Here is a 26,024-nt window from a genome sequence, read left to right as displayed (position 1 = left end):
TCCCTGACTCTCTAGTACCAGGCCTAAACTGCATATTCAGAGGCCACGCCCACTTAGGGCTCTGATAACCTCAGGCCCCTTCCCCATCTATAATAGCTTTCCCCAGCCAGAAACCACATCACAGCTTGATTGCTGGAAAAGACCAGCCCACGTGCTACTGTCGAGGGCTTTGTATAAATCTATTTTAAGGCCTGGAAAAGTCCCCCACCCCCAGCCCCAACTGGGAGCCTTGATGAGCATTCTCCCTGGATCCTCCGGAGCCCCCGCCCCCTCACCATCCCATCCAGCTGCCTATTTGAAGGTTTCTGGGGAAGTTGTTACTCTGAACAAAATAAGCCGGAAGAGATTTTAAAACAAAACCAGCTGGTGTCTGGGCTGATACCACAAAGTGAGGAGGTCTTGGTGGGGAGGGCTGGCTCCTCTGTGATGTGGGGTCTATGTATGTCACAAGGTGGTCACCCACCAGGCTGAACATAACTGAGATTCTGCAGCTAGGTGTCTGAAAAAGGATACTGTATTGATGAGGATGGAGCTGTTAAGGTGTGTGTGAATGTGGCTTTGTGATGTACACCTGCACACAGGTGACATGTTTCTGTGATCTGGGTCTGTGCATGTGTAATCAGAGGGCCGTGTCTGTGTGGTTTGCATGACTGGTTTTATCTGTGACCATGCGCAGTGTGAATTACTCTATTGTGCTTCCCTGGAAATATGGGCAGCTTACCAGAGCCACTGAGTGTTCTATTTATGCAACTGCACAAGTCACACATCTTTGTGTGTGTCTGCCTTGTGCTTTGTAACATATACATGGGACTACAGAACTGCATTTGTGTGGCTATTTGTATTTAGGAGACTAGGAGATTACAGGTGAGACTGAATCATTTTTGTCTTTTAAACCAGGGAGTCTCACTATGTTGCCTAGGCTGGTCTCAAACTCCTGGGCTCAAGTGACCCTCCTGCTTCTCCCTCCCAAAGTGCTGGGATTATAGGTGTGAGCCCTGCACCCAGCACTTGAGACTAAATCTTATGGATGTGTATGTCTGTAAAACTGTGGTGTCACTTACACAGTGCCAGGATCATAAGGCTGTTTAATAAGTAATTACTGGTTAATGTCTAAGTCTGTGTGTGGAGACAGTGGAGTGTAAAGGTTAAGAGCATCAGCTAGGAAGCCCAACTGCTAGAGTTTGAATCCAGGCTCCACCACCCTACTAGTTGTGTAGTTTGAAGCATCTGACCTCCCTTTTCTGTTCTTTGGTACCTGCCTCATAGAGTTCCGTGGAGATTTAATCAGTCCATACACCTACTGGACCTAGAATAGCACCTGGTGTATGGGAAGGGCCACAGTATAAGTGTTTGTGGGCATGGAAGTGCAGACCCATCAGGGCAGTCCCTGGGTAGTCTGTCTTTGCAAAGTGTCCCCCACCCACAACCCACGATGTCCCATGCCAACTCACCAGGCTGCGGAAGCTGGAGTGTGCTCTTGCTCCACTGAGTCAGGCCCACGATGGCCACCATCTTGGCACCCAGGCTGCTCCGCCGCTTCTTGGCGGTGGTGGTCCCAGCCCCACCCCCGGCTTGCTGGGATCCGCAGATTTCACCGCTAATGCTGGAGCTCCGCACCACATTCCTGGAGGCCCCAGATGAGGCAGGACCTGGCTCCCCGTTAAACATGGTCCCCGGGGCGGCAGGGCCTCAGGCAGCTCTGAAGGTGGGCAGGAAACAAAAGGATCCCACATCAGACCTGGATGAATCTACTGCAGTCCCACCACTTCCTAGCTGCATGACCTTGGGCTAGTCGCTTGACCTCTCTGAGGCTATCAGGTTAAATGCACAAACAAATGTCAAGAGCATGCACAGGTTCTGGCTCAATAAAATAGACTATTCCTATTAGCACATGGCTATGAAGAACCTCGCAGGTGACCAGTTTGATGGAGAGGACCGAGGCTGTGGAGTCACATGGCCCGGGCTTGAATTCCAAAGGCCTCTACACACTAGCTTTGTGGACTTGTGACCAAACAAACATCCTGAGGTTTCAGTGAACACCTCAGCAAGATGTGAAATAAAAGCACTTAGCTGATAGGATTGTTCTAAGGATTAAATTAAATAATGCATGGGAAGTGCCTGTCAGGCTTAGAGGAAATATTCAGTAAGTATTGGTGGTTATTATTTTCATAGCAAATAATAACAGGGAGAACAGAACTGGCTCCAGCCTGTGCAGACTCTGGTGGGGTCCTTCTATGTGAAGGGGATACTGCAGAAAAGTCCAAAGCAGCAAGAAAATCACCCTTTATCATACTCTTGAGAGACATTTTAGCCTATTCCCTTCCAACCACCCTTCCATGCATTTTTTAAAATAATTGACTCATACTGCAAATATAATTTTATATCCTACTATTTTTTCATTTACATTATATCATGGCTGGGCACGGTGGCTCATGCCGGTAATCCCAGCACTTTGGGAGGTCGAGGCAGGCGGATCACCTGAGGTCAGGAGTTCGAGACCAGCCTGACCAACGTGGTGAAACCCCATCTCTACTAAAAATACAAAAATTAGCTGGGCGTGGTGGTGGGCGCCTGTAATCCCAACTACTCAGGAGGCTGAGGCAGGAGAATCGGTTAAACTGGGGAGGCGGAGGTTGCAGTGAGCCGAGATCGCACCATTGCACTCCAGCCTGGGTGACAGACCAAGACTCTGTCTCAAAAAAAAAAAAAATTATATCATAAGCATTTCCCAATGTCATTAACACTATGTATGCTACCGCGATATTCCATTGTATAGAAGCGGCATAATTAAGTATTTTAGTACAGCTACCACTTAGATCAGGCCCAAGTTTCTCTCCTCTTTCTCTCTTTCCTCTCTTTTATTTTTATTTATTTATTTATTTATTTATTTTTTTTGAGATGGAGCCTCACTCTGTCACCCAGGCAGTGGTGCAATCTCAGCTTACTGCAACCTTTGCCTCCTGGGTTCAAGCTATTATCCTGCCTCAGCCTCCCAAGTAGCTGGGATTACAGGTGCCCGCCACCAAGCCTGGCTAATGTTTTGTATTTTTAGTAGAGATGGGGTTTCACCATGTTGGCAAGGCTGGTCTCAAACTCCTGACCCCAGGTAATCTGCCTGCCTCAGCCTTTCAAACTGCTGGGATTATAGACACGAGCCACTGGGCCTGGTTTCTTTCCTCTCTTTTAAATAAACACGGCAATAAACATCTTTCTTTTTTTCTTTTTCTTTTTCTATTTTTTTTTTTTTTTTTGAGATGGAGTCTTGCTCTGTCACTCAGGCTGGAGTGCAGTGGCATGATCTTGACTCACTGCAACCTCTGCCACTTAGGTTCAAGTGAATCTGGTGTCTCAGCCTCCCAAGTAGCTTGGATTACAGGCGTGCACCACCATGCTCAGCTAATTTTTTTGTATTTTTAGTAGAGACGGGGTTTCACCCTGTTGACCACTCTGGTCTCAAACTCCTAATCTCAAGTGATCCACTCACTTCGGCCTCCCAAAGTGCTGGGATTACAGGTGTGAGCCACTGCACCCAGCCTGAACATCTTTCTACATGGATTTTGTCTGCTTATTTCTTTAGGACTGATGCCTCGAAATAGAATGACTGGATCAGGGGGTACAGATACTGCTAGGAGCTTCCCTAGCATCTACTCCCCCTTTCTGCTTCCTGACAGAGGGCTGGTTTAGTCCAGGTACCACCCACCCCTTGTTTTAGAGGCAGATCTTGATTAATTTAAGGCAATCTGTGAATGGCATTCACCTTAGCAACTCTTACTTGTCCAAGGGGGGGAAGATTTGGATCCCATGCTTACAAGAGAGGTGGGAGGCTCTCTCTCTTTCTCCCTCTGTCGTTCTCTTTCCTACACCCTAGAGAGGGCTAAGCCCTAGGACGAAGCCAGTGCTACTGTGAACAGACAGCACTCAGACAGAAAGTACCTCAGGCCACACCTAGGGCCTGCCCTGCGCTGGCCTTCCAATGATGTGAGACAATACATTTTCCATTGCTTAAGCCAATTTGAATCAGAGTTCTCTGTTACCTCCAAAAGCATCCTACCTGATGCCAGGGTCATAAATGTCTTTTGGATTCCTGGAATATATTGTCAAATTCCTTTTTAAAATATAGATATTTACTCTCTCTGTTAGCTGCATTCAACAAATATTTAAGACCCTAAAATTCCCAGGCCCATGCTGAATGCCAAGGATACAGCAGTGAGCCAGGCCAACTTGGTCCTGCCCTCCCAAAGCCTCCAGTCCAAGAGGGAGACAGACAGTAAATAACTAATTCTACAGTTAAAGATTTAATGATGGTTACGCTAAGTGCTAGGGAAGAGGACAGAGGGCCCTGAGAACCACTCTGGGGGAGGGGGCTGAAGGGGTCTATGGCTCTGTTTTGAACAGAGGTGGGATCTCCAGCTGTCGGCCTCCACAGTTTGGCTGCAAAGTACCAAGCTGAAGTCAGTCTCCTCTGCTCAGGAAGAACCTAACAAGGCCAGCCGCTCCAGCATGCTCTGCACCCAGCACCCTACTGGCTCTGTCCTAGCCCACAGTGGTTTTCCTGGGGCAGCTGACCATCCCAGGGTTCAGGGCACTTCACTTGACCCTGGGCCCTCGGGCCTGGAACACTGAGGGAGTTCGCCTTTTCAAAAGGACACAGAAAGGGGAGGGAGAACGGGTGAAAGAGGAAAAGCACCATTGTGGCAGATAAAGGAAGACAGTCCCCAGACAGCTGAGAATGGTCACCTGGTCAGCATGGCTCCCGCCAGCCTGGCAAAGTATAGCTGACACAGCGGATGAGTTAACGCCTCATTTTGCCTTCTCTGTAGCTTCCTGGACTGTTCTCATTCACCCTGTGACGTGTGCAGAGTCCTGGATTGTATTTCTCTATCCCCCATCAACCTTGCAGCTAATGGAAAGTCCCCCTGGACTGGGGCCTATGATGATCTCTTCTTTTGAGTTTCCAATTCTAGTGCCAGTTTGTGTGTTTTTGGGGTATCTGCACGGTCTTTTGGTGGAAGGTGGGAGAAGGCTTATCTGATCCTGTGACTCTGCCATGGTGTAGGTCTAATTTACTCCTTACAGTATTTCTGGAAGGCATGTGGTTATTTCTGTATTGTAGATAAGAAAACTGAGTCTCAGAGAAGTAAAGGACTTGTTCATCTTAGCCAGCTAAGAAGAGGCAAGGCCTGGACTTGAACCCAGGTCTCCTGTTTCCACAAAGAGACAGAATGCTTAGCATCCCCTGTCCCTTCAACCAAAAATGGAGGCCTGGCCCTTAAGCTCAGACTCTGCCCTGGGTCTCTGGGCCCTTTGAGAAACCTACAAGGAAAGTGTCTATATGAGAAAAGCCCCTCTGGCCCAGGTTCCCACAGCTGTCATAAGCATCTAAGTTAGGGGAGTAGAAATCCCAACCGGACCATAGCTGGAGAAGCAAAGTGCTTCCCTAGCACAGCCTCTGGGAAGCAGGAGAGTACCACCCCCAGGGGGCGAAAAGGGAAGGGGGTAAGGGACAAAATTCCTGACCTTGCCAACCCAGGGGCTCATGTTTCCTCATGAATAATAAATGGAATTGACAAGCAGTTGGTTTGGCATCAAGGTCTCTGCACCATCCAGAGCTATTTTCTCATCTGTAACCATCTAGGGATCAACCAGCGGGGCTGGAGAACTGAGAAATGCTTGGGAGGACCCAGCCTGCAGGCCACTCCCCAAGGGGCAGGAGGAGCCAGACCCAAAGCACTGGACCCAAGGTCCTAGGACTGACCTTGTGGGTCAGAAGTCCTGGGTAGGGCAGCTTAGGAGGATTAAGAATCAGGATGTGGGATTCAAATGTGAACAGATTCCTTATGTGAACTCCTCTGGGCCTCAGCTGTCTCATCTGGGTGTAAAATGAAGGGGTCAGGTTAAGTAATCTCTAAAAGTCCTTTTGACTGGGAGAGTTGTCTATGAAAGCACATTGTAGCGGAGGTCTTGGAATTAGAGATCTAGTTTCTTCTCTGGCAGCAGGTCTAGCTCAGGAAAGACATGCCAAAGTTACAGATAGGGAACATAAAAGGAGGGCCATCCACTGCAGAGCAACCCCTGAGCCATCAGACCACAGGGATGGAAAAGGGAAGGTGGTGGAGACTGTGGCAGAGTGGTTAGGAACAGGCAGGACACAGAGCACACCATGTCACATGTTGCTGATTCCAAACGATTGCTAAATAAACTATACCCTTCCCACGCAAGTCCCTTCACCAATTCCATGCTTCTGAGCAGACTGTCCCTTTCTCAGCCCAGGTCATGGCACCTCAGGGAAGGAAACCGTCCTATTATCTCAGTGAGTCACAGAGACCTCACTCTGAAGTTCTTCCTGCTGACTCCCAGCTATTGCCACAGCAGCAGAGAAACTTCAATTTATCCTCCAGGGAGACAGCTACTGCCCCCACTCCTGCCAAAACTCCATGCCAAAAGAGACCTGCCCAGCTCCCCAGGAATAAGCTTTGTGTTTTCTTTTTAGCCCTTGGATGTTTGGCCTCTACCCTGGGGTCTCAGTACCCTAAAAGGGCCCTCCAAACTCTCTCCTGAATCCTGACAACAGCAGGTCTCAGGGCCCTACCAGGCTACCCTGGGCCCCTCAGTCCCTTTAACTGTGGGTCTAACCACCAGATGATTTTTTTTTTTTTTTTTTTTGAGATGGAGTCTTGCTCTGTCACCCAGGCTAGAGTGCAGTGGTGCGATCTCGACTCTCTGCAACCTCCGCCTCCCGGGTTCAAACAATTCTCTTGCCTCAGCCTCCCGAGTAGCTGGGACTAGAGGCGCCCACCACCATGCCCAGCTAATTTTTGTATTTTTAGTAGAGATGGGGTTTTGCCATATTGGCCAGGCTGGTCTCGAACTCCTGACCTCGTGATCTGCCTGCCTCGGCCTCCCAAAGTGCTGGGATTACAGGTGTGAGCTACCGCGCCCGGCCCAGATGAGAATTTTTGGTAGTTCAAGGCCGCACAAAAGCTCAAGATGAACCTAGCCACCCACCTCTCCAACAGGAAAGACCAAGGAATGCATCACAGGGTGATGATGGAGTGTAAGGCTGGAAGGGACTGCAAATAACTGAGGCTCCCACCACCCCTCTCCATCCTCTACTCACAGTGGACATCATTAACCTCTCTCTTTCCCATCAAGGTCAGACTTAGCCTCAGAGTCCCTCTCAACACAGGGCTCCAGCACCAGCTGATGAGAAACAGCTCATGAGCTAAAACTGACTTGCTGTCTCTATTCTAGCCTGAGCCTTTTATTCTGCAGAACAAGAAATCAAGGCCCAGAATGGGGGAAAGACGCACCAGGGTAACACAAAAAAATTGGTGGCAAAATCACTGCTTCAACCCTAAGTCCCCTAACTCTCAGGTCTCACATCACCTATCAGGTGCTCCCTCCCCACCCTTCACCTGGAAGAAAACCCAACTCACCGAACTGATGAATCTGAGCCTGGTGTTCCGCATCACAGGGGGCTGCCTCCCAACAGCACACCCCTAGGGCATTTGCACAAGGCTTCAATCGACTTCTGCCAAAACACCAATTTTCAAGAAATGAGGTGAAGGCAATCAGGGCAGGATCCCAGGAGGAGGCGATGTAATAAAAGGGTCTGGAAGGGAAGAGAGGAGCTTAGAGGAAGGGCTAGGTAAGGCATCTACCCTCAAGGGCTTCCAGTAGATTGTGGCATAAAAAGATAGACTTTGAAGAAGCTGTGTGACCTTGAGCAAATCATTTAAACTCTTCAATTCTCCGTTTCCTCTTGTAAAATGTTCACAACTCCTGGGCCCCCTATTGTTCCTTTAGGTACTTGGATGCCAAGCTGCTGAAGACTCACAACTTTGAGATTTTTAAATACATGTACACAGACTCAGCCAGGACCAACTGCTAAGGAGCTCTAGACCCTATCCTTCCTTCCTCCAACCTCCCTCTGATTAATGGGGTCTGTGTCCCTCCCCAGACACTCTGTGACATGCCCAGCAGTTGGGGGACACACTCCTGGCTCTACCCCCAGCCATGTGATCCTGAGCAGGTCCTTCAGCTTCTCTGAACCATTCCCTCCATTTCCTCCTCTACAAAACGAGTCTAATCACCACCTGGGCCCTCCCTGACTCTCCTGGCTGGACTGGGGGTCAGATGAGACAAAGAGGAGCAGAAAGGCAGAGTGAATGAAACACATGCTCTGGAGGCAGACAGACTTAAGTGCAAAACCTAGATCTGCCACTTACAAGCTGTATGATACAGGGCTTCCTTAACAAATCCCCTGAGCCTAATGCTCCTCATCTCTAAAGTGGGGACGATAATGCCTGCTTTAGGATTCTTACATAAAACATTACAAAACAAGGATTGGGATGTGGTAAATGATCATCAGTTGGGCAATTACATTATTATTACTAATAAGATTCCTTTATAAATCATAAAGGATTGTCCAGTTGTTAGTTCTTATTGGTCTGGAGTCCACACCAGGTGCAACCACTGCAGGGGAAGGCCCAGAGACTAGGAGCATCGCCTCCCACCACAGCCCTGAGTGCTCCAGAAGTCTGGGATCAGGGTCCCTGCACTTTTCAGTTGAGGTGAGAGGTGGCGCATGAAGCTGTGCCAGCATCTCAGCTCCTGACCCCCTGCTGGATGCTGGGTCTGGCATCTGAGACCCCTGGCCCAAACCTAATCCAGCACCAGGACGGCCCATCGCATCACCTGTGCCAATCTGGGCCCCTGTCAGAGGCTAGTGCCTGCATTCACAGAAGGGGGAGAGGGGCTCCTTCGGCTCTAGTCTCTCCTGTCCCCACTCAGGGAGAGGTGGGCGGGTGATGGGTTGGTAGGTGGTTGTGGTGGGGAAGGCAGTCTGTGCCAAGGAAGCACACCCAGCCAGCGTGGGCAGCACACAGCGGCGGCTCCTCTTCTAGTTGTGCAGACCTTTGTCTCCCCAAAGCCAGGCTGGCACGTGTGTGCACAGACACACACACACACACACGTGCACACACACATGCAGGAAGAGACATGGGGCACAGAATTCCAAATGTGTGATGACACAGACTCGTGTCAATGATACACACTTAAAGATGCAATCACATGTGCACACAGATATGCACACCATCCCCCAAGACACTCATACACACAGACACACAGAAGCAGCCACGACGACAGCCATAGTCGTTCACAGACTCACATGTGTACACACCTGCAAACACCCACACACACCCTCCCCATTGGGCCCCTGCCCAGTCCAGAGAGGCAGAAGAGCCCCATGGCTCCATGGGCAGGGAAGCAGGAAGCATCTTACCCTGAGCCGTGGGCTCCCTTGGCTAAGGCACACACCCCACCTCTGAGCAGGTGTGTGTAAGCTTGAACACATGCACACTCATACACACCACAGTCCCCAATCTCACTTGCCTGGCCCCCATCCCCACCAGACCGGACAAAGGAGCTCATCGGTGAGGTTTGTGGTGAGGAGAGGAGAAGGCTGGCAGGGAGCAGCTGCTGTCACCATGGCTACCAGGCTGACCCACTTCTCCTCCACCCAGCCTGGCCCACCCAGCCTGGGCAAGGCAGGAACAGGCAGCTTTGGGCAGGGTGGGCCCTCTCCCATCAGACACAGGAAAGGGGTAGCCCTCTGAGGGTGTGGTAAGGGATGGGTTGAGGACCCCAGAGAGGCTGGATACCGTGTAGGAAGGCAATACAGACTCCAGACATACCTTGAGGGGAGTGGGGTGCTGAAGGCATGGTCCCTGCAAGACCTACAAGACTGAGCCCCTGATGTTCCCCCAGGGCCTCAGGGCACCACATGGGCCCTAGATACATTCTCAGTCACAGTCCTCATGGCAGTGCAGGGGATGAGGTGGTCAGACTCAAACCACAACTCTAAGGACTCAGAACACAAGGGTAAGGCAGACCCAGGGCTGGGTGAGCCGTGTCTCCCATTCAGAACAAGGTTCCTGAAGGCTCCACTAGGGGCTGCTGGGGTCACAGCCATGCCCCCTTCCCAGGACAGGGTCACCATGGGCCTTGACTGGGCTGCGGGCTCCTGAGGACAGGGCTGTGTGTTCTTCCTCAGAACAGGGACTTGAAGGAACAATACAGCCTGAGTCAGTTTTGGGAGGAGCCAGCCTACAAAGCAGAATGAATCTCTCCTGCTTGACAACCTCTCTTAGCTTCCCATTTCCTGCAGGACAAAGGAGAAGGCCCTTGCCAAGGCCCACAAGCCCGTGTGACCTGGGGACTGTCTTCCTCTCCTATCTCCCAGCCCATCCCATGCCTCTTGCCCCTACTCTGTATTCCAGCCACACTTGCTTCTTTTCAGTCCTCAAAAGTACCACCTTGGGCCAGGCGTGGGGCTCATGCTTGTAATCCCAGCACTTAGGGAGGCCAAGGCAGGTGAATCGTGTGAGCCCAGGAATTTGAGACCAGACTGAGCAACATGGTAAAACCTCGTCTCTAAAAAAAAAAATACAAAAATTAGCCTGATGTGATGGCACACACCTGTAGTCCCAGCTACTCGGGAGGCTGAGGTGGGAGGATGGCTTGAGCCTAGGAGGCGGAAGTTGTAGTGAGCTGAGATCGCAACACTGCACTCCAGCCTGGATGACAGAGCCAGACTCTGTCAAAAAAAAAAAAAAAAAAAAAAGAGTCACTTAGCCACTTTGTCTCCTGTCTGCCTGGCATACACTTCTCTGCCCCCACCCCCATGATCTGGTGGCCCCATACTTGTCTGTCCTGCCACCTTTGCCTGGCTAAACCCTATTCTTGGCTCAATCCATTTGAAGGTCATTTCCTAGGAGAGTCTTCCCAGATAAGGTTAATCCCCATAACTCCCTTTGTACTGTCCCTGTGTGCTGTAAGTTGAGTTATGTCCCCCCAAAAACTGTTGAGGTTCTAACCTCCAGTCCCTCAGAATGTGACTTGGTTTGGAAACACGGTCGTTGCAGATGTGACAAGTTAAGATGAGGTCATGCTGGAGAAGGGTGGGTCCCTCATCCAATATAACCAGTGTCCTTATAGGAAGGCGGCCACGTGAACACAGACACGGGGAGAGTGCCATGTGCCGATGGAGGCAGAAATGGGAGTGACGCGTCAATGCGCCAAGGAACGCCAAGGATTGCCACCTGTCACCAGAAGGCAGAGGAGAGACACGGAACAGATTTTCCCTCACAGCACACAGAAGGACGCAATCCTGCCAACACCTGATTTTCGACTTGTAGCCTTCAGAACTGTGAGAGTCTACATTTCTGTTGTTTTAAGCTACCCTGTTTGTGGCACTTTATTGCAGCTTCCCTAGGAAATGAACACACTGCTGTTCCTAACTTGTTCCGCGCTTGTCTCCCACACCCCGCCCCCTGGCTGTGAGCTGGTTAAAAATAGGAACCTTGTCGTAGTCTTCACCCTGAATCCCTAATACCTGGCACAGGTCTGGCATATAGCAGGACTCAGTAAATATTTGTAGAATGAATGAATGGCAACCTAAAACATTAAATTAGCAGTATTTATAGCACTGTGAGTCATTTTTATTTTCTCCATGTGACATATTGTGTTTTCTAAAGTTACTACTTAAGAAACTGTATTAATGTTATAATAAAGAAAAAAACCAAAACCACATATTTTTCTTTTCAAAACATACATTAAAGTAACAGGCATTTCCACCAATGTGTGTTTTGTGAAGAGGGAAAAGTTCTTCTATCTGCTTGATAACTGCTTTTTTATTGATTGATTCCTCCTCGTGTCACTAAAGTGCTTTCTGGAGTCAGATTTGCAGAACTTGAGCTCTGGGGCCTTGCAGGGTATAGATTATGGGGGGAAAGGGCCAGCCAGGGTACACATTCTTCTCAGCCATCTCCACCATTCGCCCCTCCCTTGGCTTGTAGGATCTGGCTAGATGTGGCACCTATCTCCTTACAGGGGCTGCTAAACTTGGCACTGGAGAATACCACTACTCCTGGCCAAAGGTGACTCCTCAAACAGAAGCAAGATCCCGTCCTCAATGACCACACCATCCAGTGCTTATTAAACTGCAATGTGCAGGTGAATCACCTGGGGAGCTTGCTCTGATCCATGGGTCATAGGTGGAGCCTATGGAGGACACAACTCAATGAGACTCTGCATTTCTAAGAAACTTCCAAGTGATGCCCATGATGCTGGTCCATGGACCACCCAAGGCACTGAGAGGTGAAGAGACATTGCTCTGGTTGTTCTGCAGAAACAGTGAACACTTCAGGGTGGGGGAGACCAGAAAAGGCATTACCCCAGTAGTTGCACCTCAAAAGATAGGTGAGGTTTTGGAGAGGAGAGGCAGAGGTGGCTCTATAGGAAAGAGGTGGCAACTACTGGGAAGGCCCAGGAAGAAAACGTTGTGTTCAGAGGCTGGTGAACAGAGCAGTGCAGTTGGAGAGGAGGTAGGTACAACTGCGGAACAGAGGGCTGGAAAGATAGGCTGGGAGCAGCCAGTGCAGGGCTCTGAATGTGGGGCTAAGAAGCATGGCTTTCATCCTGTAGGAGTGAAATCTGACATGATTTAGATGTAATGCTTTACAGAGATCAATCTGACACTGAGTGCAGAATCAGAAAGAAGCCTGACAGCAGGAAGAGCAGCCAGGAGGCTGCTACATCCATGCAGGAAGAAGGGCTGCACTGCTTCAGAAAGTGAGGTGTGAAGAGGAAAGGGGGCCAGGAGTCGTGGGTGGGGTTAGGGGATTGCCTAGAGTGAGTGAGGGGACAAAGTAGGGAAAAGGGAAAAAATGAAATCCAAGGTGATTTACAGGAAGGATGGGGGTGAGAGGTGCCATCAGCAGACCTTGAGGTCCTAGCGGAAAAAGCCTGGCTTAAGGAGAAGATGAATCACCATTTTAGTCCCGATGGGTCTGAGATAATGCTGCAACTCCCACATTCAGGTGTTGGCCAGGTAAGCCAATTCACTAGCGCTCAGGAGAGCAAGGTGAGTGGGCAGGATTTGGGTGTGTTCTCCAAAGAAAAAATGGGGTGTGGAAAAGAAGGAGAATGCCCAGAAGAGAGCAGAGAGTGAGGAAAGATTGAGAGGTAGTACCCACAGTTAGAGGTAGGAGGAAGATGGAGCCAATTGAAGGAGGGAGAGTCCATGGTGAAAAGTAGGAGAGGAACTCACAGAAGATGCCATGAATATACAGATGGCCAAGCTGGAAGCCCTACAACACCCTGATATTGAGACTGAGAAGAGGCCTGCCCAGCTCAGGATGCAGGAGGGAGGCTAGGGGGGCACTCTGACTCCTCCCTAAGGCACAGGGGAAACCCAGGCCTGAAAGGAGCACAGCTGGAATGGAAAGCAGAATTTGGACTGAAAGAAAAGGGGGCTGGATGCACTGGGGAGGGTTTGGGCTGTGGCGGGAGCCCGGGGCTCTGAAGCACTTATTCCAGCTCAGTCCTAGCACAGGAAGGACAATTTCCACACATGCAACTACACACACACTTACATGTCCACATGGCTGAAGAACTCCCAGGGCAGAGCAGAGGCGACTGGGAAAAGGTCTTTGGATCAAAGCCTTATTACCGGTGAGCACATAATTTATCATCCACCTGGGACCCTTGTGAGAATGAGAAGGGACAATACTCACAATCACACCGGACCGCAGGTGAAAATGAAGACTGTGCCAGGCAAACCCAGCCATATAGTCACCCTAGCTGGTGGATACTGGATCCCAATAAGATACACATTTGGTTCCTCTGCTCCCCCTTCCTAGATGGGGGATAGCAGAAGGGACAGGCAGGCTCATCCTGAGAGGCAGGGGCCCCACCTAAAGGTGTTAGTGGATGGGACAATCTTTCCCCCTCCCAGGCCCACTCTCGCCTGAGCAACTATACCCTCGCTGGGGGAGACGCGGCAGCACCACGGACAGCGGCTGGCGGCTCGCTCCCAGTCCCTCCCCCGCCTGCCCTCCCCTCTCCTCCCCTCTCCTCCCCTCCCCTTCCCGCCCTTCCCCCCCTCCCCGCCCCTCCCCCGCGCCGCTGACGAGGCCGGATCAATATTTCATGGGGGGAAGGGGCTCCAGTTACCAGCCCCGCGCCAAGCCGGAAGGCGCCGCCCGCCCCTGCTGCCCACCCTGGGGACCCTCCTCAGAAACCCAGCACAGGCTCGGCCCCAGGCCAGACACCGCCCAAAGAGGTGCACGCATTCCCTGCAACCTCTCCACCCCCGGACCGTTTCAGGGCACAAAGACCCGCGCGCAAGCCGTACACCTCCGGTTGGCCACTCCAACACGCCACAGAGCGAGATGCACGCTGTACAAAGAAGATGACGTACACAAAACAACAGGCACACACCACACCCAGCAGGCATTCCACCTAGACAGGCACTCGAGCACACACATGCACACAAAAACACACCTTGTGCACCACAGACTCACATGGCATGGAGATGCAGCTACCAGACTCACACACATCACACAGACCCAAAACACACCCTGCCACACACACACAAACTCGCACGCTGCAGAAAAACTCCCTCGCAGAGAACTGCAGACATATCGCATGAAGACACATTCACCACAGACACACACACACACACACACAGTGCACACACAATATGCCCTCAGAGACCCTCAGACATATCTGTGAGCTACCTAGCTACATTCGCCAGGGACACACACACACATTATGCCTTCACAGAGATCTTCAAACATTCACCATGGACACACAAGCACACACTCCACACTACCCAGGCCCTCCATCCTCCTGGTACCCAGGCTACCCTTCCCATTGTGAACATGGGACTAGGGAGGGGGCAGACAGGACTTCCCTCCCTTCTTGCCATCTGCCTTCTCTACTTTGGCCCTGCTCGTGGGCCCTGAGGATAAATCCACTGTGTCCTCCGAGGCCACCTGGGGTCTGCTGCGAGTTCCCAGGGACAAGCAGTTGGCACAAAGCGGTGGGCAAAGCAGGGAGTAGGGGAAGAGGGACCTATGAGACTCCGAAGCCTTCTGCTTCACTGTCCCTGAGCCCCAAGCTCTGGGACATGAAGCCCCAGGGGCAGCCTTGCCCTTACCTGTGGCTCCCAAAGCTTCACTGCTCCCTAGGCCTCCCTGAGGCCTGTGTTATACATAGGAAGCAGGAGAACTGTAGGGTGTGCAGCCCCTACTCCCCCCAGGAGGTCTCAAGTCCTGGCCTCAGAGATGAGGGGGCATCCTACCACATCCAGACACCTCATCTCCATGAGCCCCGCTCCCAAGCAGGTTGTGAAAACAATGGCACAAATTCTCCTGTCTGCAGGGAAATCATGGCAGGATCCTCCAAAAGAAGCCCAAGCCAGAGTTCAAGGTGAGCAGAGGAAAGCAGGCCAGCGCAGCAGGGGGAGACCCCTAGATTTGCTGGGCAGGTGGAAGGGACCTTCAAAATTATCTAGGTCAACAGTGCACATTTCTGACATCCCCATACCACTTCCCAATTTTGCATTAAGTGCATAACACTGTGTGCCACCTCAATGATTTCTGCCAAATCTACAGACTCCTAGGCTGGGCATGGTGGCTCACGCCTGTAATCCCAACACTTTGGGAGACTCAGGCAGGCAGATCACTTGAGGTCAGGAGTTCAAGACCAGCCTGGCCGATATGGTCAAACCCCGTCTGGATGGTCAAACTAAAAATACAAAAATTAGTCGGGCATGGTGGCACGCACCTGTAATCCCAGCTACTTGGGAGGCTGAGACAGGAGAATCGCTTGACCCTGGGAGGCAGAAGCTGCAGTGAACTGAGATCGTGCCACTGCACTCCAGCCTGGGCGACAGAGACTCCGTCTCACAAAACAAACAAACAAAAAAACAAAACAAATCTACAGACTCCTGTACTGTTTATTACTTATTTTCTTTAAATTGACACTTTGGCTAGGGGCAGTGGCTCACACCTGTAGTTCCAGCTATTTGGGAGGCTGAGGTGGGAGGATCACTTGAGTCCAGGAGGTCAAGGCTGAGGTGAGCCAAGAACAGGCCTCTACACTCCAGCCTGAGCGACAGCGTGAGATCTAGTTTCGATAAATAAACAAACAGATAAAAATAAATAAATTGACACTTTTAACTTTAATGCAACTATTTTCAATAGAAACCATGTTATTACTATAAATGGAAAGCCAATATCACTTTTAATAAAAAGAAAATGACAATAAAACAAACAGTAAAAACAGTTATGTTATTATGTTTTAGCTATATGGAGTTGCCAGGCAATGTTCTGAGCCTAGCCTGAGAGCTCTCTGTTAAAAAGGGAGGGCAACCAGTGCTGGAAAGTTGTTAAAGACACATTAGAGGCCAGGCGCGGTGGCTCACGCCTGTAATCCCAGCACTTTGGGAGGCCAAGGCAGGCAGATCAACTGAGGCTGGGAGTTCGTGAACAGCCTGACCAACATGGAGAAACTCCGTCTCCACTAAATATACAATATTAGCCGGGCATGGTGGTGCATGCCTGTAATCCCAGCTACTCGGGAGGCTGTGGCAGGAAAATCTCTTGAACCCAGGAGGCAGAGGTTGTGGTGAGCTGAGATCGTGCCATTGCACTCCAGCCTAGGCAACAAGAGCAAAACTCCGTCTCAAAAGAAAAAAAAAAAAAAAAAAAAAAAAGACACACTAGAAACTACACTGACACGTTCTCCCTTGGACAATCTTGGACTTGATAATGTTGAAAGGGAACCAACTTTCTCACTATGTGAGCCAATGTTAAGAAATGGCACTGAAAGTCATCCCCGGTCCCACTCCACACACTGGGAAGCTCTAGGCTTGTCCACCTCTTGCAGGAGTTCGGGCACAGTGGCCCGCTAGTGCCCTGTTGCTACAGCCTATTCTGGTAATAACAATCTTTCAGAAATTCCTTGGTCCTTTCCTATTCACAAATTGTCATAACTGCCACCATCTAATATGAGCCTCAGAGCAGGAATTATCATCCCTGTTTCTGAATGAGAAATGTGAGGCTCAGAAAGGATGAAACGTGTCCATAGTCACAGAGCTAGCTACACAGGGGAGATCCACACGTCAGAGACTTGACGTCCACCCAGACACCTTTTCTACTCTACCTGTATCCATCTATCCCACAGTTGGCAGCCCTTGCTGGGCAGTGGGGAAAGAGGCAGGATGGTAACCTGCTATCTGCCCGTGAGACCCTCACAATCCCAAACAGCAAGCAGACAAGTCAGCAAATCACCAAGATTAAGAGGTGAAGAGCTTTAAAATCTAGCCTGTAAATGCCTAAACTGCAGTTTCCTTGTCTGTAAAATGAGATGACAGACTGGGTATGGTGAATCACACCTGTAATCCCAGCACTTTCACAGGCCAAGATGGGAGGATTGCTTGAGCCCAGGAGTTGGAGACCAATCTGGGCAACAGGGTGAAACCACCTCTACAAAAAAATACAAAACTGAGCTGGGCATGGTGGCATGAGCCTGTGGTCCTAGTTACCAGGGAGGCTGAGGTGGGAGGATTACCTGAGCCCAGGAGTTCAAAGCTGCAGTGAGCCGTGACCATGCCATTGCACTCCAGCCTGGGTGACAGAATATGACAATGTCTCAAAAAAAAAAAAAAAAAAATTAGCCAGGCATGGTGGTGTGCACCTGTAGTCCCAACTTCTTGGGAGGATCATTTGAGCCTAGGAAGTTGAGACTGCAGTGAGCCGTGGTCAAGCCACTGCACTCCAGCCTGGGCAACAAAGTGAGACCTTGTCTCTAAAATAAAATAAAATTTTTATGTTTTAAAAAATAAAATAAAATGGGAATCATAATAGTACCCATCTTATAGGGAGTGAAGATTAAATGAAATGTGTGAACACAATGTCTGGCACAGAGTTAAGTGCTTAAAAAAAATGTTTATTACCAGGGAAGTACAAAGAACAGAATCAATACAGGTCAAGAATGAGTGACAGGGAGAAGGTCAGGTACACATGGTTTGGTTTTTCACTGACAAAAAGAGTTACATCTTGGAGGATGAAGATTTTCGTGGGGAAAAACTCTTCTGCCTGTTCCTGCTTTCCTCTTCCCTCTCTCCTCACTCCAAAGCAAGGTGAGAAAATTCAGGCTTTCTTCTCCCTCTCTCTCCTCAGGCCTCTGAATGACATTTGACAGGTTCTCCAGAGCCTGTCCTGAGCACTGCTGCCCAGGAAAAGACTTCCCTTTAAGTCACAATTCCAGGCCTTTTTTCTCCAGCTGCTGTCCAGATGGAAGTTTGGGGCTCAGGCCCAACTGCCTGCACCCACATCGGCACTCTAAGAATTCCAGGAGATGTCTTTGGAAGCTAACAAAGATCCCCCTTCTCTGAGGGGGGCACTGAGAACCATGTTTGCATGTCTCTTTGATCCTTCCCAGTAGGCTACAGATGACTGGACCAGGGTGGGCACCTGCCTCACTCTGAGCCAATCAGATCCTCTCCTGGGAGTTTGGGATTGGATCTGCCAAGCCCCAAGTTCTCTCTCTCCATGTGGCTGAAACCGAGGGACACAATACAGGAACTATAGGTGGCTTGGTGCCTGAAAAGGCAGAGATATCCAGTCTGTGGAGACAGAAAGGCAGGGTGCAGAAAATGGCTGCTTCAAGTTCCCTTGGCCCTCCAGGTCCCGCCTTCCTGAAGCTAATGGTTTTCCTTCCCCTTAGTTCCAGGGAATCCCTTCTGTCCTTGTAATAAGCCCTTCTTTATTACTGAAGCTGGTTTGAGTGGGTTTCTGTATATAAGCAAAGACCTAATTAAGACAAGAGAGAAGCTGGGAGCCGGAGGTACGCAGAAGAACAATCTTGAAAAAATAATCACTGTGCCTACGTCGGAGAAGCCCAGTGCAGTGGGAGACAGCGAGTAAGAGATGTAGACTTTGCACAGATGTGGCAGAGGGAGGGTGGGCTAACTCTGCCTGGGGAGGAGCGGAAGGGCTCCACAGGCTTCACAGCGAAGGTAGCAGCTGAGCCGATTTTGAAGAATTAAGGACGTTCTCCATGGAGACAAAGTAGGGGTGGGGAGGCATTACAAGCAAAGGGAACAGCAAGTGCAGATGCAGAGACCCAAAACAGCCTGGTGTGTTAGAGGGACTGGAGTTCAAAGTGTGGCGGGGAAGCAGGGAAGACAGGCAGTCAGGCGCACATCATAAAGGGCTTTGAATACCATGATAAGAAGCCGAGGCCTTTTCCTGTCAGTGACGGGGAGCTATTGAAGTATTTTAAGTAGCAGGGGGTGAAAGGGTCAGTTCTGTGTTTCAGAAAGATTGTTCCGGGGCTGCTTGGAGAAAGGGCTGGAAAAGGCAGGCCTGGAGGCAGGGACCAGTTAGGAGGCTGCGGCACTCCTCATCTAGTCCCTTCATTCATCCAACAGCTCACTGTGTACCTACTATGTGCTGGGGTGAGGCAAAACAGATTCCTGAGCCCACAGAGTTCACAGCCTAGCATGAAATAGACATGACGGAAAAGCGATTCGAGTGTGCTGAATGTTATGAAGAAGTACAAGGTCTTCTGGAGCAGGGTGCTGTTTACTGTCTGGTTTTTAGGCTTCCCTGCGGAAATGACGTTCGAGCTGGTATCTATCTGAAGGATAAGTAGGAGTTAGCAGGGCCCCAAGAGGGGGCGTGCATTCCAGGATTGGGGACAACACGTGTGGAAGTCCTGCAGCTGAGGGAGAGTGGCAGAAGACACAAAAAGGTAGGCAAGGACCAGATCCCACAGGGCCTCGGAGACTGCGTCAGTGCATCTGGCTTTCATTCCAAGAAGGCTTGGAAGGGTCCTAAGCAGGGAAATGACACAATCCAACGTTTATCCTAAGAAGACCATGAAAGAAAGCGGGGCAAGAACAAATGTCAGGAGACCAGGTAGGAAGCTGTCACAGTGGCCCAGGTGAGAGCCAGTGGTGGCCTGGAGGGGGTGGTGGGCAGCGAGAGGGTCCACGGACTCAAGGCAGAGATTCAGGAGGACTAACAGGGCTTGTTGAGGACTGGTTATAGGGGTGTGGGATGGGAAGAGGGGCGTATCCAGGAGAACTTCCAGCTTTCTAGCTTGACCAGGTGGGAGGATGGCGATGCCAGAGATGAACCGGGGACCCTAAAGGCAGAGCAGGTGCAGGTGGGAGAGTCGGGAGCTGGGTCTGGACCTGAACTGAAGCTGATTGTGAGACATCTAAGTGTGGGCCAGGAAGCAGTCACACCTGCAGATTGTTGGGGCTTCTTTTTTTGAGACAGGGTCTCGCTTTGTCACCCAAGCTGGAGTGCAGTGGCATGAACATGGCTCACTATAGCTTCAACTTCCCAGGCTCAAGCGATCCTCCCACCTCAGCCCCCCAAGCAGCTGGGAATACAGGCAAGCGCCACCATGCCCAGCTAATTTTTGTATTTTTTTGTAGAGATGGGGTTTCGCCATGTTGCCCAGGCTGGTCTTGAACTCCTGGGCTCAAGTGATCCGCCTGCCTCTGCCTCTCAAAATGCTGGGATTACCAGCACTTTGAGGAGGTGTGAGCCACCGCACCCAGCCAGACCTGCAGATCTTCAACCCAGAAGAGATCATTAAAATCAAGAGAAGTAAACGAGATTACCCGGGAGGTAGGGAGGGAGGGGGCAAAACAGCGGGAAGAGGGGTTGGGGCAACTTGAGGAGCCATGGTAGCAGCAGGACCTAGGGGCAGAGTGACAAGGGACTCTGAGCCTGGCAAATCAGGACCATGAAATGCAAAGGTTACCTTCTCTCAACCTCAGAAGGCACCACGCTTTGGCTCCCCCTCTCCTGGCCAAGCATCATGCCCTTAGCCTGGACACTTCCCAGCTGAGAGAGCCCTCCCTTCCCCACTGCACTTCTTCCTCTTGGGCAAACTCCAAGTTATCCTCCAAACCCAGGGCAGGTGGTCGCTCCTCCTAGGTGGAGACTTCCTGGTAAACGCATTGCTCTGCAGTTGGACAACCTGGTTTTGAATCCCAGCTCTGCCACTTGATAGCTGTGCGACCTTGGCTAGGTCACCTCAGTTTCCTCATCTATACCACAGAGATGATAATAGTACCTACCTCATAGGACTGTTTAAAGATGAGCATGTAAAGTGATGGGCAGAGAACTAGCACACAGTAAGCACTAAATAAGTGTTATTCTTATTAACATCCCACCCACCTTGGGACAGTTAGTAATGCCCTCCACCTCATCCTTGGGAACCGTTTGCAGGTCCATGTCTCTCCCTGCCTCTTCCTACCCCTACCCGATTTGTGGGGCTATATAATATGCAGAGCCCAGTGCTAAATGAAAATGCAGGACCCCTTGTTCAAAGTTACTAAGAATTTTAAGATGGTGTCAGCAGAACATTAAGTGTGGGGTCCTTCTAGGCACAGGGCCCTGTGTGACCACAGACTCTTGAAACCAGCCCCACTCCCATCCCCAGCCAGCCCTGGGCCTGGCCCAGAGTTGATGTCAGCCCCCACACAAGAGTAAAAATGCCAACTGACATCGAGATAGGGTTTATGATTTCCATGTGGAATTTCACTTTATCCTTTTCCTAGAGATATGATCAACTCCATTTTATAGTTGAGGACACAGAAGTTCAGAGACGGGTATGCCTTCCCAGAGATTACCCAGCTCAGGAACTGCAGAGCTGGGATGTGAGCACAGAGCAGCCTGCTGCAAAACCCTGCCTCTTGCCCTCTGGCTCCCTAGGGAGGTTGGGAGAACCTGGCCCCAAAGGCTTAGCTTCGTCAACAAGGCCACGATACAGCTTAGACCAGAGACAGGGAGCTGGAGGGACTGGGACTGGCTGCCCTCCCTCCTGGGGCCAGCCACATAAACAGCTGGTTCCCTGGGACCGAGGCTGCTGCACACGGAAAAGGGTAGGAGAGGGCAAAAAGTCACTCCCAAGAAGGCTCTGCCTAAGGGCCATAGACCCTAACATTCTGGGGAAATCTGATCTTGCCTTTTCTGCTTAAAACCCTTTAGGGGTTGCCATTGGCCTCAGGATAAATTCCCAAGTCTTTAGTATCCTGCTAGACTAGGAAATCGGGCCAGGCTGTCCTGGGCCTGCCCACATTGCCCGCCCTCTACCATGCCAAGCCTGTTCTCACCATCACCAGGGCCTCAGGCACACAGTTCCCCTTCCTCATCCCTTCTTCTTTGCCTCTACAATTCCTTGGCACCCTTCATGACTCAGCTAAGATGTCGCCACCTCCAGGAACCTTTCCCAGATTACAGAGGGCAGGAGAGCAACTTCAGTGATAGGTTCCAGAGCTCCCCTGAGTGCCTCCTTTCTACACACATGCCATGTGTAATTACCTGCTCTGGGTCATGTCCCCACTAGAATGTCAGCTCCGTGAGGGCAGGGGCTGCCTGGCTCATAGAGCCTGATACATCAGAGGTACCTGGTGGACTGAATGCATCCTTCTGCCACAGAGGCAAGAGGGCCAGGCATTCTTTCTCCTTTTTTCTTCACTCCTCCCGGACCCTCCTTTTCTTGTCCAGGTTTCTTGAGCTCAAGCTATGAAGAGCCCAAACTTGCAAAGGGAAGAGAACCATCATACAGTATGCACCCTCCCCCTGCCAGCCCTGGACTAGGTACTATACATCTGGTTACTACATTTAATTCCCTAACCACATTCCAGATGGGGTGGAGCAGTATGGGTATAAATTATTCCTATTTTCCAGAGGAGACTGAGACTTGGGAGTTGAGGCCACCTGCCTGAAGTGGTAACAGGTTGGAAGCGGAAGGCATTAGATTTGAATCCTGTCTGTCTGATGCCCAAGTGCCTGGTCTCTCCTCTGCCCCAAACCACACAACCCCTGTGACTCACCATTCCCAGCAAGCTCACCTCCAACCAGAGAGCACTTGTTTCTAACCTCCGCCTTCAGTTCACACACACCCCAGCTGGTAAAGCTCTTCTGTGAGGTCAGCGATATACCAGTGTAGGAGACAGCCCCACTGTCAGTGAGAGGACAGTGTAGAAGTCACTCCTCCCCTGGGTCAACAAAATGCCAGTGTGGGAGAAACACCCCCATCGTCAGCAAAATGCCAGTACAGGAGACACACCCTGCACCCCAAGTCAGCAGATTGCTAACAGGAGAGACAGTGCCACAGTCAGCAAAAGGCCAATGTGAGAGACACTTCCCTCCTCTTCTGGGGCCCATGACATTGACTGGGGGGTACACACAGAGAGCTCTCCAAGGTGGTGCCCCTGGAGTGGGAGGAGGCACCGAGGCAGCTGTTGCCTGGGGGAGAAGGTTGTGGCTGGGGAGTGGGGCAGGTGAGAGTTCTCACATGGCACTAATGAAATCAACCACCAGTCTGCTCCCCCCTCCCCAGGGACCCTCCAGGCTCCAGCTGATGCAATGCCCAGGCCAGATAATTGTTTTCTTCCCTCCTTAAAGGGCCAGCTGCTACTGCAGCTGCAGACATCACCCAGACCCCTGATAGACCCCACAGAGCTCAGCACCTGGGCAGGAAGTTGGGAAGCCCAGAGAGTAGCAGCTTTAGGCCTGGGCTCTGCGCAGTAAAATCCAATTAAAGTCCAGAGACCAGAAGCGTCGTTGAGCAAGGAGGGAGGGAGAGAGAATAGTTAAGACAGTGACACAGACCACATGCCCTGGGAGAAGGGACCGTGGTCCCTGCTGGATCCTCAGCACCTGGCTCCTGCACGCCCGCCCCAGCAAGTACTTGGCACAGGGGTTGCTCATGAGTTCAGCAGTTAGCTGCTGAGCCCTCCTGAGTGCCAGGCACTGTGCTGCGCAGCTCAAATCCACCATTTCACTCACTCCTTCCTGCTACCCACATAGCAGCTGGGTTTGTTTTACTGAAAGAGTCTCAGAGAGGGGAAGTGATTTCCTCAATATCACACAGCCAGAAAGTGGCAGAGCTTGGGTTTGAAGCCAAGTTTAACCAACTCTGGGCTTCATACCCTGCAAAGGGTCGGATAAGTGTAGAACCCCAGGGCTGGAAGTCCCTAAGCAAGGCAGTCAGGAACAGAAGGCTGGGAAGGGGTCTGTGGGCCCTAAACAAACAACAAAGGGTATGGTGCTTGGTTTAAGCACAGGGTGCATGGGTCACCTCCCCAGCACATCCCTGCCAACCCACCCACCCCGCCCCCCAAACAAGAACGCCCCATTAGGCTACCCACATGCCCCCAGGGACAGTTGGTAGCTGCCTGATTACAGACTAATTGGTGGCTGGCAGCAACTATGGTGGGGTGGGGGAGATGGCTCATTAACTCCTTGTTGACCAGGCCCAGTCCTCCTCCCATGACTTCAGGCCCCAAACCCAAGGAACCCAGACTTAAGAAGTCATCATGGATAGAGGACAGGACCAAAGGAGCAGCAGCCCTCTTCCCTGCATCCTGATAACACCCCTGGGGCTAGGGTTGGACACTGATATTCACCCAGGTGTCCAAGCCCTGAAGGGCCACATTGAAACAGGCCCCAAGTGGCAGTGCCAGCCAATGTCCCATTCTCCAGCCTTGATATGCCATTGCCCACCCCATTCCAGGATCCTTCCTGAGCTTTCAGGACCAGGACACTGAAGAAACCCACTCCTCAGGGCTGAGTTGTCCAGAGGTGATGGGGACATGGGGTCCAGGTACCCAGGCGGCCAGTCAGGGAAGAGCTCCTCCCTATGAATGAGAGCATGCCCAAGTTGCCCATCAAGGGTCCTGCCAAGCCTCACTGAATCCTGGGCTCTGCACCATGCTGCTGACCAACTGCTTTCCCAGCTTCCCAAAGCCCCCTCTTCCCACCCCAGGGCTGGAGTAAGCAGCCTTTTATGGGGCGGGGCGGGGGGGGGGGCGGTGTCACGTTGTGAGGAAAAAGTGGCTGCTTCTCAACCAGGGCACAGGCAGAAGGGAGAAAAGCAGGCTGCCTTCCAGCTCCCTTTCCAGGAGGGATTTTAAGCACTTTCCAAAAATGCCATGCCAGGCAATGCTGTTGAAGACCAGGGCCCCAGGAGCTCTGAGCATCAGCAAAGAACTCAAGACTCTGGGCCCACTTCCCCATTTGCCAGGCTTCCCCAAACATCCCACGTCCCTCTTTCATCCCTTAGTCCCCTCCCCAGAGCCCTCTCACCCACTGTGTTCATCCCCCCACCCCCGCCCCTGCACACTCAACATCCCTACGTTGCGCTTCATGGCCAGAGCCCCCCTCCCGCCGTGGTCCTCCAGACCTCTGCAGCCCCCTCCCCACGTCCACTCCCAGGCGAGCAAGGCCTGCTGACTTACCCGGAGGTGGGGCCGGGGTCCAGACAGGGAGGGTGCCTCCACAGGCCGAGGCGGCTCCGCAAGGCGGGGCAGGTGCTGCCCCGGGACCCCGCCCCGCGGACCCGGCAGTAGGCGCGGCCCGGCCCCAGGCGGGCGCGGACTCCGAGTGGATAGGCACGCGGGGCGGGGAGGGGCGGCGAGGGAGGCTCACGGGGGCATCGCCCGCCACCACGGGGGCAGCTCCGCTCCGCCCGCCTGCGCTGCCGGCTCCGCAGCAGCCACCGTTTTCAGTCGCCGCCGGGTGCAAAGCCCAAGCTTGGGCTGGCGGGAGGCGAAGGGGAGGCGGGGCCTGCTGGGGGCGGGGCCGCGTGGATGGGCGGGGCTAGTGGGCCGGACCTCGGTGGTGGGCGGGGCCTAGGGGAATCCGGGGAGTTTGGCTTGCCGGGTTGGGGGAGACCTACATTAATGAGGCCTCCAAGAAGCGGGGTCTGGGGAAGCCTCATTCCTCTCCGTGTCCCTAGGACTCTCTTGCCTCCTGCCCGGCCTCCCCTGTCCACCACCAACCCTATCTGTTCTTTCTCATCCTTCCTTTTCTTTGGGGCACCTCCCAGGACCTCACAGGCACCGCGGCGCCCCCTGCCCTGCCCTGAACCAGTTCCAGGAACGTCAGATGGTAAGAGAAGAAACGACTTACAAACGTCAAGTCCATTTTACAGATGGAAAAACTGAAGCTCAGATAGGAGAAAAGACTTGCCCAAGTGCCTGGTATGAAGAGAAAGACTTTATAATATCCCTTTGAGACAGAAGGAAGTAGAGTAGCCGGCCCTGAAGCCCAAGTTAACCTGCTTCCCCTGCACTCTACTTCTAGAGCAATGGTTTTAAACTTGGGGCGATTTTGCCCCCCAGGGAACATTCGACCATG

General features: G+C 51.7%; 1 protein-coding gene across 3 annotated transcripts in view; it reads right to left on the bottom strand.

The window, feature by feature from the left end:
- RIMS3 (regulating synaptic membrane exocytosis 3) overlaps positions 1-25,428 on the bottom strand; it is a 45,008-nt gene extending 19,580 nt beyond the window's left edge. Inside the window, exons 1-3 of one of the 3 annotated variants that reach the window (XM_009251876.4) lie at positions 25,124-25,428; positions 7,437-7,612; positions 1,452-1,699 (exon numbers count right to left, since the gene is read on the bottom strand). In XM_009251876.4, the coding sequence (XP_009250151.1) occupies positions 1,452-1,668 (217 nt within the window). In that variant the 5' untranslated portion in view covers positions 1,669-1,699; positions 7,437-7,612; positions 25,124-25,428. Of the gene's footprint in view, positions 1-1,451; positions 1,700-7,436; positions 7,613-10,479; positions 10,598-25,123 lie in introns of those variants that run through there. The other 2 variants (XM_054537443.2, XM_024238598.2) reach the window with 2 other exon arrangements.
- Between the last annotated feature and the right edge of the window lie 596 nt (positions 25,429-26,024).

The sequence above is a fragment of the Pongo abelii genome, chromosome 1 (genome assembly GCF_028885655.2).
Source record: "Pongo abelii isolate AG06213 chromosome 1, NHGRI_mPonAbe1-v2.0_pri, whole genome shotgun sequence".
NCBI lineage: Eukaryota > Metazoa > Chordata > Mammalia > Primates > Hominidae > Pongo > Pongo abelii.
This window is presented reverse-complemented; position numbering and strand designations above follow the sequence as displayed.